Source organism: Erpetoichthys calabaricus, chromosome 4 (genome assembly GCF_900747795.2).
Source record: "Erpetoichthys calabaricus chromosome 4, fErpCal1.3, whole genome shotgun sequence".
Taxonomy (NCBI): domain Eukaryota; kingdom Metazoa; phylum Chordata; class Cladistia; order Polypteriformes; family Polypteridae; genus Erpetoichthys; species Erpetoichthys calabaricus.
In genome coordinates, this window is record NC_041397.2 from 84,187,272 (window position 1) to 84,200,098 (window position 12,827).

A 12,827-nucleotide genomic window follows, 5' to 3' on the forward strand; every position below is an offset into this window, starting at 1 on the left:
AGGGGTGCTGTACAAATAGCTGACCCTGCACTCTGACCCCAAAACTCTCTGTAGAATAAGTTGAGGTATGCAAAAAAATGACACATTCCTAATACAACAAACTGTATATGGTGAATAAAGGATTAAAAGCCACTAAAATAAGTCAAGCAAGCAATTGATTTTTGTTTTATATAAATCTGTTGGTGAGAAATAACATTAAAAAAAGATTTAATAAAGCAAACTGGATTTCAACCCAAAGCAATACAAATACATAGACTGTCAAGAAGGAATGTTTTAATTCGGTAAAGGTGTTATCCACCTTAATAAGTGTCTGTGTATCTGTCTTTCGGTTTGGTTGCTACAGTGGTGTGAAAAACTATTTGCCCCCTTCCTGATTTCTTATTCTTTTGCTTGTTTGTCACACAAAATGTTTCTGATCATCAAACACATTTAACCATTAGTCAAATATAACACAAGTAAACACAAAATGCAGTTTGTAAATGGTGGTTTTTATTATTTAGGGAGAAAAAAAAATCCAAACCTACATGGCCCTGTGTGAAAAAGTAATTGCCCCCTGAACCTAATAACTGGTTGGGCCACCCTTAGCAGCAATAACTGCAATCAAGCGTTTGCGATAACTTGCAATGAGTCTTTTACAGTGCTCTGGAGGAATTTTGGCCCACTCATCTTTGCAAAATTGTTGTAATTCAGCTTTATTTGAGGGTTTTCTAGCATGAACCGCCTTTTTAAGGTCATGCCATAGCATCTCAATTGGATTCAGGTCAGGACTTTGACTAGGCCACTCCAAAGTCTTCATTTTGTTTTTCTTCAGCCATTCAGAGGTGGATTTGCTGGTGTGTTTTGGGTCATTGTCCTGTTGCAGCACCCAAGATCGCTTCAGCTTGAGTTGACGAACAGATGGCCGGACATTCTCCTTCAGGATTTTTTGGTAGACAGTAGAATTCATGGTTCCATCTATCACAGCAAGCCTTCCAGGTCCTGAAGCAGCAAAACAACCCCAGACCATCACACTACCACCACCATATTTTACTGTTGGTATGATGTTCTTTTTCTGAAATGCTGTGTTCCTTTTACGCCAGATGTAACGGGACATTTGCCTTCCAAAAAGTTCAACTTTTGACTCATCAGTCCACAAGGTATTTTCCCAAAAGTCTTGGCAATCATTGAGATGTTTCTTAGCAAAATTGAGACGAGCCCTAATGTTCTTTTTGCTTAACAGTGGATTGCGTCTTGGAAATCTGCCATGCAGGCCGTTTTTGCCCAGTCTCTTTCTTATGGTGGAGTCGTGAACACTGACCTTAATTGAGGCAAGTGAGGCCTGCAGTTCTTTAGACGTTGTCCTGGGGTCTTTTGTGACCTCTTGGATGAGTCGTCTCTGCGCTCTTGGGGTAATTTTGGTCGGCCGGCCACTCCTGGGAAGGTTCACCACTGTTCCACGTTTTTGCCATTTGTGGATAATGGCTCTCACTGTGGTTCGCTGGAGTCCCAAAGCTTTAGAAATGGCTTTATAACCTTTACCAGACTCATAGATCTCAATTACTTCTGTTCTCATTTGTTCCTGAATTTCTTTGGATCTTGGCATGATGTCTAGCTTTTGAGGTGCTTTTGGTCTACTTCTCTGTGTCAGGCAGCTCCTATTTAAGTGATTTCTTGATTGAAACAGGTGTGGCAGTAATCAGGCCTGGGGGTGGCTACGGAAATTGAACTCAGGTGTGATACACCACAGTTAGGTTATTTTTTAACAAGGGGGCAATTACTTTTTCACACAGGGCCATGTAGGTTTGGATTTTTTTTCTCCCTAAATAATAAAAACCATCATTTAAAAACTGCATTTTGTGTTTACTTGTGTTATATTTGACTAATGGTTAAATGTGTTTGATGATCAGAAACATTTTGTGTGACAAACATGCAAAAGAATAAGAAATCAGGAAGGGGGCAAATAGTTTTTCACACCACTGTATGTCTATCTCATTACAACAGATGGTAAATATCAAAAATTAGTAGTAATAAAATACATTACATTTCTCATTTCAACAGATGGCGCATTACAGAGATTAACACTGCTGTTATGAATCTTTTACCAAAAGACATACAACAGAGACTTATACACTGAATTGGTCATATCATGCGATGGTGCATCACAAATATTTGTAGTAATGTTGGAATAACAAATGCAATGCATTTTATTACACATACATTAAAAATAAATTCCAGTAGATGATGCACTGCAAGCATTAACGCTGAGATCTAATTTGATTACTTAGATTTCAACTTGTCTTAGATGGTGAGCACAGCTAACATCTGAATAAACAAAGCAGACAAGTTAATGCTAAAGTGAGGAATATTATACTAGAGAACTGTTAAGATTCTGTAATTATACTGAGATCATTTGTAATGTAATTTCGCATCTAGCTCCCAAGCAAACCAATAGTTTAACAACAATCCAAATGGGCAACAAAAAGACCACCAGACCAGACATTCTGCCAGTAGCTTAGATATTTCAGTCACTGGGTGGTGGACCAAGCCGCTATTAATATTCTGAACGAGTCACTTAACCATCTCATCTCAAAATGATAAGAATAAATCCATTCAGATTATAGGAATTTGTCTATCTATACATGGCAAGGCAAACAGTGTATTTATTATATTAGTTAAGGCTTGGGACTTCAAACTCTGAGGCTGTGGGTTCAAATCTGGCTACTGACACCATGTGACCAAGAACAAGTCACTTCACCAATGTGTGATCCAATTGGCAATGTAAAAAGTTGTATTTGAAATGTTGTAAGTTGCTGTGGATAAAGGTGTCAGCCAAAGAAAAATTTCTAATAATGCATCCATTCATGTATCAATTTCCTGAACCAATCTATTTCAGTTTTACAACTGTAAGATGATCCAAGGCCCATCCTTCCAGCATTAGATCTAAGTTGAAAATAGGCCACTGTATATGTGGGACAGACACTCGCCCAAAAAGGCAAATTTGGAGCCAGGTAGTCTAACAAATATGCAATGTGCAAGTGGGAGGGGAACAGGAGTAACTGGTACAACAAATGTAAAATCCACCCAGGTAGTGTTTTCTCAGGTCTAAGTCATCAAACTTGAAACCCCAAGCTTGCTACTTCAAGTTCTGGCTCTGACTCACTGTGCAACTCCCTTGTATTCCTCTAGGTCTCCCAGATAAGAGCATGAGGGAAATATGCAATTAAAATACTGTAATTGACACCTATGTTGTAAACACTGCAACACAAAATTGTGAAAAGGGTATTAAGGCTTTAAAACACACAAGCCAGAACTCACGGAGTCCTGCTCCCAAAATAGGCCTCACCTCATGCATCCAGACACCAAAATCTATTGGGAGGCTTTCTTGGCCAGGCCCCAATAATGGGGAAGAGTTTTTTGAAGTTCAAAAAAATATCCTAAATGTCCAAAATGTATCAAAAGTGCCAATCATGGTAAAGGAAATTATTAAAATCACTGGCATAAATGGACTATGTTAATGATAGATCTTTATCCATCCATTTTCCAACCCGCTGAATCCGAACACAGGGTCACGGGGGTCTGCTGGAGCCAATCCCAGCCAACACAGGGCACAAGGCAGGAACCAATCCCAGGCAGGGTGCCAACCCACCGCAGGACACACACAAACACACCCACACACCAAGCACACACTAGGGCCAATTTAGAATCGCCAATCCACCTATAAATAAATTATTTATTAATATTAAATATAAGAAGACCAAATATAGCAAAGCTTGAGAAAACTAATGCAAAATCGGTTTACCTAAAAAGGTAACCCAAGACAAACAAATCCAATCCGTAAACCAAAAGCAAAATCCAATAAGTAGTAGAAAAATTCAGAAAAAAACAGAAAATCCAATAATACAACACTTTACTTCACAATGCCAGTCTGGAGGATCCTGACACTCACTCAAATAAATAAAGCTGACTGTCATCATGGCCCTGTCACCAGATAGTCTACTTTAAGTCTGCATTAAAACCTAAATAGACATAATATACACATAACATAATTAATAAACAATATTCAAAACATTATGTTTTAGCTTAGTTATCTTGTCTTGGTGTTATTTGGAATATTATTTCAAGCTTCCACATTAGTGTCGATTATTTTTTTTACCAAAACCATTCTGGTGTGAGTGAAACTATTTTGTGGCTTTTGCATCTGTTGATTCCGTGGGGATTCTCCCATTCTGCATTGGGACTGTGCCATTTGTGATGTCATCAGTGCACACGTATAAAGATTCCCCCTAAACAGCTACTTGTATTCCAAAATTGAACCAAACCTAATGATTTATTTTCTCTAATATTCTGATTACTGGTTATTGAAACAAAGCATTGTCTTTTGACTCAGAATTTTGGTTTACGATTTGTTTTGACTTCTGGTTTCAATCTTTGCTTGATATTTGATTCAGCTTTTTCTCCTGATCCTCACTCAGTGTTTTTCTCTTATACGACTGTCTTTTTAGTCAGTACACACAACACACAAGAGGACACATTATCAATAACTAAATATATAAATTTTATTTCACAAATAGCAAAAATATTAAATTAAAGAAAACTTTATTTGAGCCTGGGACAAAACTTTGGCTTAACAACAACATTCATGCTACCCTATAAAAAGTTTCCTTGTAACGTGTTTCTCCTCACATAGTGCTGTACATACATATAAATGCAAACTGAGAGAATTGCAAAACATATTAAATTGCTGAAACTGTGCATCAATTAACAGAATTAAAAGTAGAAGTGTTTAATGGAAGCTCTCTGTAATGGATAGGTAGGAATGTCATTCTGTACATATGTGAGATTTTTGAAACACCCAGGAGGAAATGTGCAAACAAAAACAATGAAACAAATTCTCAGGATCCTCAGTGACGCCTGCAGCCCTGACTGGTTTGTCAAGGTGGGACCGAGTACACCCAGGTATTCTAACTGCCACTTTAACACGCAGATACTGTCACAAACTGTTTACACTTACATAAAAGCTAAAAAGTCAGCTGAACTCTATTGCTTGTTCTCATACATTTTCATTTATAAAAAACAATGATACCCCATACCCTTCTGTCAAACAAGAACGGAGCCAAAATTGACCTTCATTTAGAAATCTGGAAAAGGCCTAGTGTTACACAAAATAATAAAATAAGACACTTAGTGATTATAGATATCAAGTCACATTAAAATAGGTGACAGACTTACTGGAAAAACACACTTGTTAGGACACACTCATAATTACATACATTAACCCCAGTCTACCTGAGGTTTGGGAACTTGGACTTTACACCTTGCAGTGCAATTTTCAGAAACCTTAAGGCCAGTAAAAAACAAAATTGTCATAAGCTAAATTGTTATTAGTCAGTGTCAAATAGTACTGAGGGTAGATTAAAGAAATCACATTAAAGGAGATAGCAAGAACTCACCTGCTTGTAGAATTGCCTGTCTGTTACAGTCTCTGTGTCGATCTCCTCAGGAATCCTTCCTGTGATTGCCACTAAAAATTTGATACCTGACTCATTCAGGGTGGCGGCACGAGGTGGAGCAGAATGGGTGTGCCTGAAACTACTCAAACCTGAAATGTCACTTCTCTGCGCCTGCCAGACACCATCTACTCCAGAGAATCGATGCATGCCGGCTCATTGACTGCTGCAAAAGTCGTCTGATGAGGTGTCAAACTGATCACTGTGAGCAACCGTCACACACAAATAAACATCTTTCTTCTTTGGAATATTCACAAGTGAAAATCACAGTCTGACAAAGTCAATTGGTAGCACCTCTCAAAATTAATGGTGTCATGTTGTTGATAAAACAATTCCAGGGTAATGAAGGGGACGCTAACTCAAAGAGAATTGTGTAACACAGACAGAGAGAGAACAATGTGTCACTGACGAAAAATGTCAGGCTCCAAATGTGATGAGAATGGGTAGTTCTTCTGCTTGGGCTTGTATGTGGACATACAATTTTCATGACAAGAGTATGTCCACAATTTGAAATTTGTAAATGGTAAAGAGGAATGCACTCGATAAGGGGTGCACCAGCATCTGTTCACTTCTCCAGTAACTTCATGAATACCGAAGACACAACCCTTCAATTCAATTCAACTTAACTTACTTCAATGCATCATTCCTTCTTTAACAACCATTTACATTCATTTGTAAATATACTATAATAAAATTAAACAAAGTGCAACAAAACAAAAATCACAGCAATATACTACTGCATTTGTTCTTATTTTGGAGTAGCCAATCCCATTCAATTACATTTTTTTTTTTTGTATAGTTCGCTTCAAGGAGTACAGGTTCAGTCCATTCACACAAGTTTCTAACTATAAGGCAATGACAAAAACATTCACACTATCCATTATTTACGCAAATGAAAGAAAGCCCATTAACATTATAATTGAGCTTATTGAGTACAAAAGACAGGAAAACAAACACTCTAGTTAGCAACTGTTCTGCTCTGTGGGTCCACTAGGGGGCATGGAGACCGTGTTAACTTCATACTGACAGTAAACAGGCTGAAATAATGGACTTTACTCTCTCATGACTCTGACCCTTCAAACACAAAACATGCAACTCAACAAAGTAATAAGAATTTATATAGCCACTAGCTGTGCTACCTGTCTAAGATGATCAACGTAGACCTCAGCATTAATGTTGCAGTGCACCATCTTTTGGAATGCATTTTGTAATTCATATAGTAATAAAATTGGAATGGGTGGGCACCCTGTCCAGGGTTTGTTCCTGCCTTTTATCTTGGCTGGGACAGGCACCAACACCTCCTTTGACCCTGGTCTGGATCAAGTTGGTTAGAAAATTACAAGACATACAGTATAACAATAAAATTCATTGTGCTTTTCTTTCCAACAGATGGCGTATCACAAACATTTGTAATAATAAAATGCAATACTACAAATGTTTGTGATGCCAAATTCAGTTCATTACTACACCGTTTGAGATGTGTCATCCGTTGGAATGACAGAGACATAACAACAGGATGGACACACAGACACTTATCCTTTTATTGTGGTGGATATTCTATTGCATTTACGTGTTAAAGATGTGTCTGGACACTTTTTGCAAGCCAATGTGGGATTTTTATCAGATACTCCGGTTTCTTCCCAAATCCCAAGTGTGCTTGTAAAGTTATTTGTCATTTCCAAACTGACCTGATTTCTGTTTTTAGCCCCAGGGCTGCTGGGATGACCTCCAGTTTCTCACAACCCTGAAATGGATTATGCAGGTTCAATGGAGAGAAGAGTGTGTGGTGTGATTGAACTTTATTTCATAAGAATCGCAGTGCTTGTTCCGTGATGGTGCAGCTGAGGAGCAGAAAAAGGCAGACAAAAGATTACCAGAACTTTTATGGGTGTTGAAAATCTTACTTATGTGGAAAATTTAAAGTTAATTTTGAACCCTTTTGCAATCTAGGTGGGATATTAATTCTGTTTCCTCACAGTTGTGTGAGAATGCTTCCTGTCACATTGCCTGTCTTCACATTTCAACTTCAGTTTTCTTCTCAATATTAGGTTGCCTGTCATATTATAAGAGCTAGCATTATAATTTTTCATGATGCCCAAATTAGAGTCTACCATCCAGGATTGGTACTTGCTTGCACCCCATCCTGCCAAAGATAAGAAATGAGTGACACTCTCTGTGACCCACAGATAAAAAAATCACTTTAGCAAATGTGTGGATTGATACATTTTAAACCTACTGCAGCTTTAAGTAGGTCATTATAGCTATTAATCTTAACTTTTACCTTCATTCTAAAACTCTTTTGGTAGTAATGACACTGCCACCATGCTGCATTCTGAGTCAGTGTGCTGGCCGTGAACGTTCTACACATGCTGATCTTTGTGGAGTAAACTCTGTCACGTCTCCTTTTTTAAGAGGTTCATATTGTAGCATGTCTTATTCCTAAAGCTCAGTTTGCTGGCAAAATTAGCAGTTCTTATCTCTTTATGGCATCTGCCTATGCTGTATTGTATTTTTATTTGTTTGTTTTTATTCTTATTGTACTGATTACTCTACTGTAATGGAGTTTCCTCTACGGTTCAAAGGTTGGTTGACTTGCTGTGATGTAAAAAAAAACAACCTGACATTCCATAAATCTCAGCGTTCTCTACATTCTTTTTTGACAACTATCCAGATATTGATAAGCTAAAAGGTACATTTTTGACATAACAGAATAGAGCATGCAAGACAAAGAAGGAGGAAATTTTGAGAGATGTTGGCAGCCCAGATTGAAAACACCATTTAAACTGCAATAGGCTGAACTGGCAAAAATAAGAAAATGTTCAAAAGGAACAAAAAAATTACTCTTGGGTGGCAGTAATATGTCATCTATGGTGTCGGACTTATGACCATAAGTTTTCCTGGTGCTCCCTTAAACCAGTACCCAGTAGAGCCTTGCCGAACTAGATGTAGCTCCACCATAGACTGACATTATTTTGTGGTGCTCCTCATAACCACGGAGCTGACAATAGGTACCTTATAAGCATCTATCTCATTACATGTGTCAATCTAGACTTTAATGGGGTGTCCCCTGGACCCCCAACAGGTTTGTCTTTTCATTCACAGTACACATTTTTTGTTCTTAATACTGCAGCATCATGAGGGGTGCTCTGACCATCAGAAACAGAACTGATTTAAGAACCAAACTATGTTTTCAAAGACAAAATGATACAAGGTTTATCAAGTCTAGTCAAACAATAGAAGTCTACAAGGCTCTTTCAGCAATATATAAGGGTCTAGTATCCATCCATCCATCCATCCATCGTCTCCTGCTTATCCGAGGTCGGGTCGCGGGGGCAGCAGCTTGAGCAGAGATGCCCAGACTTCCCTCTCCCCGGCCACTTCTTCTAGCTCTTCCGGGAGAATCCCAAGGCGTTCTCAGGCCAGCTGGGAGACATAGTCCCTCCAGCGTGTCCTGGGTCTTCCCCGGGGCCTCCTCCCGGTTAGACGTGCCCGGAACACCTCACCAGGGAGGCGTCCAGGAGGCATCCTGATCAGATGCCCGAGCCACCTCATCTGACTCCTCTCGATGCGGAGGAGCAGTGGCTCTACTCTGAGCCCCTCCCGGATGACTGAGCTTCTCACCCTATCTTTAAGGGAAAGTCCAGACACCCTGCGGAGGAAACTCATTTCAGCCGCTTGTATTCGCGATCTCGTTCTTTCGGTCACTACCCATAGCTCATGACCATAGGTGAGGATAGGAACATAGATCGACTGGTAAATTGAGAGCTTCGCCTTGCGGCTCAGCTCCTTTTTCACCACGACAGACCGATGCAGCGCCCGCATTACTGCGGATGCCGCACCGATCCGCCTGTCGATCTCACGCTCCGTTCTTCCCTCACTCGTGAACAAGACCCCGAGATACTTGAACTCCTCCACTTGGGGCAGGATCTCGCTACCAACCCTGAGAGGGCACTCCACCCTTTTCCGGCTGAGGACCATGGTCTCGGATTTGGAGGTGCTGATTCTCATCCCAGCCGCTTCACACTCGGCTGCGAACCGATCCAGAGAGAGCTGAAGATCACGGCCTGATGAAGCAAACAGGACAACATCATCTGCAAAAAGCAGTGACCCAATCCTGAGCCCACCAAACCGGACCCCCTCAACACCCTGGCTGCGCCTAGAAATTCTGTCCATAAAAGTTATGGACAGAATCGGTGACAAAGGGCAGCCCTGGCGGAGTCCAACTCTCACTGGAAACGGGTTCGACTTACTGCCGGCAATGCGGACCAAGCTCTGGCACCGATCGTACAGGGACTGAACAGCCCTTATCAGGGGGGCCGGTACCCCATACTCTCAGAGTACCCCCACAGGATTCCCCGAGGGACACGGTCGAATGCCTTTTCCAAGTCCACAAAACACATGTAGACTGGTTGTGCAAACTCCCATGCACCCTCCAGGACCCTGCTAAGGGTATAGAGCTGGTCCACTGTTCCGCGACCAGGACGAAAACCACACTGTTCCTCCTGAATCCGAGGCTCGACTATCCGACGGACCCTCCTCTCCAGGACCCCTGAATAGACTTTTCCAGGGAGGCTGAGGAGTGTGATCCCTCTGTAGTTGGAACACACCCTCCGATCCCCCTTCTTAAAGAGGGGGACCACCACCCTGGTCTGCCAATCCAGAGGCACTGTCCCTGATGTCCATGCGATGTTGCAGAGGCGTGTCAGCCAAGACAGTCCTACAACATCAAGAGCCTTGAGGAACTCCGGGCGTATCTCATCCACCCCCGGGGCCCTGCCACCAAGGAGTTTTTTGACCACCTCGGTGACCTCAGTCCCAGAGATGGGGGAGCCCACCTCTGAGTCCCCAGGCTCTGCTTCTTCATTGGAAGGCATGTTAATGGGATTGAGGAGGTCTTCGAAGTATTCCCCCCACCAACCCACAACGTCCCGAGTCGAGGTCAGCAGCGCACCATCCCCACCATATACAGTGTTGACACTGCACTGCTTCCCCTTCCTGAGATGCCGGATGGTGGACCAGAATCTCCTCGAAGCCGTCCGAAAGTCGTTCTCCATGGCCTCCCCAAACTCCTCCCACGCCCGTGTTTTTGCCTCAGCAACCACCAAAGCCGCATTCCGCTTTGCCTGCCGGTACCTATCAGCTGCCTCCGGGGTCCCACAGGACAAAAGGGTCCTGTAGGACTCCTTCTTCAGCTTGACGGCATCCTTCACCGCCGGTGTCCACCAACGGGTTCGGGGATTGCCGCCACGACAGGCACCGACCACCTTACGGCCACAGCTCCGGTCAGCTGCCTCAACAATAGAGGCACGGAACATGGCCCATTCGGACTCAATGTCCCCCACCTCCCTCGGGATGTGGTCGAAGTTCTGCCGGAGGTGGGAGTTGAAGCTACTTCTGACAGGGGGCTCTGCCAGACGTTCCCAGCAGACCCTCACAACACGTTTAGGCCTACCACGCCTGACCGGCATCCTCCCCCACCATCGAAGCCAACTCACCACCAGGTGGTGATCAGTTGACAGCTCCGCCCCTCTCTTCACCCGAGTGTCCAAGACATGTGGCCTCAAGTCCGACGACACGACCACAAAGTCGATCATCGAACTGAGGCCTAGGGTGTCCTGGTGCCAAGTGCACATATGAACACCCCTATGCTTGAACATGGTGTTCGTTATGGACAATCCGTGACAAGCACAGAAGTCCAATAACAAAACACCGCTCGGGTTCAGATCAGGGGGGCCATTCCTCCCAATCACGCCCTTCCAGGTCTCACTGTCATTGCCCACGTGAGCATTGAAGTCTCCCAGCAGAACGAGGGAGTCCCCAGAAGGTATGCCCTCTAGCACCCCCTCCAGGGACTCCAAAAAGGGTGGGTACTCCGAACTGCTGTTCGGTGCATACGCACAAACAACAGTTAGGACCCGTCCCCCCCACCCGAAGGCGAAGGGAGGCTACCCTCTCGTCCACCGGAGTAAACCCCAATGTACAGGCTCCAAGTTGGGGGGCAATAAGTATACCCACACCTGCTCTGCGCCTCTCACCGGGGGCAACTCCAGAGTGGTACAGAGTCCAGCCCCTCTCAAGGAGATTGGTTCCAGAGTCCAAGCTGTGCGTCGAGGTGAGTCCGACTATATCTAGCCGGAACCTCTCAACTTTGCGCACTAGCTCAGGCTCCTTCCCCTTCAGAGAGATGACATTCCACGTCCCAAGAGCCAGTTTCTGTAGCCGAGGATCGGACCGCCAAGGTCCCCGCCTTCGGCCACCACCCAACTCACACTGCACCCGACCTCCTTGGCCCCTCCCATAGGTGGTGAGCCCATGGGAAGGGGGACCCACGTTGCCTCTTCGGGCTGTGCCCGGCCGAGCCCCGTGGGTGCAGGCCCGGCCACCAGGCACTCGCCATCGAGCCCCACCTCCAGGCCTGGCTCCAGAGTGGGCCCCCGGTGACCCGCGTCCGGGCAAGGGAAAACGCCGTCCAAAATTGTTTTTCTTCATAGGAGGTTTGTTTAACCGCTCTTTGTCTCATCCCTCACCTAGGATCAGTTTGCCTTGGGTGGCCCTACCAGGGGCATAAAGCCCCGGACAACAGAGCTCCTAGGATCATTGGGACACGCAAACCCCTCCACCACGATAAGGTGACGGTTAAAGGAGGGGAGGTCTAGTAGAGTTTCTTAAAGTGTTTTGAGGAAGTCCATTTATACTTGTCCTACTGTCTGTAGGCTTGATCCCACTGGATTCAACATTTACCCCCCACCTAAAGTATGGAGTTCATCCAACTGCAGCTAGTTGACTGCCCTTCTTCCAGTCCGTACTTGTGTCCAGAGTTTCCAGATAAATGCACCACTACCTTGCAGACAGCATGCAAACACCATACAGGTTAGGTCAGATTGGGAAGTATGCACTGGTACAGCGCATTGCCGCCCCCAACACACAACAAAACAGCTTGGGATCCCAATTTGCAACCTCCAAGGCTGGCAAGTGGTCTAGTCCCACCCTCTGGAAATTACTATCTGCCACGGCCAGGTGTTATGTGGGTGTCCTCTTGGCCTGGTCCCGCCACTTGGGTCCTTAACAGTGAGGATCCTGCAAGCCAGATCACCCTGAGGGAATCACGTCACATGGCTATAGTGTCCTAACTGACGCTCACTCACAATGCACGTAATGTGTCTCATTTAGGACTCTGTGAGCAACCGCTCATTCCACACAAAGTCAAACCAATGGTACCCAAGGATTCTCTGACTAGACACAGTTCTGAAGGAGTTCAGTCTTCATCTCAGGTCACTGGATAGCTTCCATGCATCGTAACCATATAGCAAAATGGGAAGCACCAGGACTCTGAAGACTTAG

The 12,827-nt window shown here is 43.8% G+C and overlaps 1 protein-coding gene across 1 annotated transcript in view; it reads right to left on the reverse strand.

Annotated features, from left to right (window-relative positions):
• Positions 1–5,636, reverse strand: part of scel (sciellin) — a 77,321-nt gene extending 71,685 nt beyond the window's left edge. The window contains exon 1 of the mRNA XM_051926600.1: positions 5,430–5,636. Coding sequence (XP_051782560.1) covers positions 5,430–5,636 — 207 coding nt within the window. The remainder of the gene's footprint in view (positions 1–5,429) is intronic.
• Positions 5,637–12,827: the final 7,191 nt, after the last annotated feature.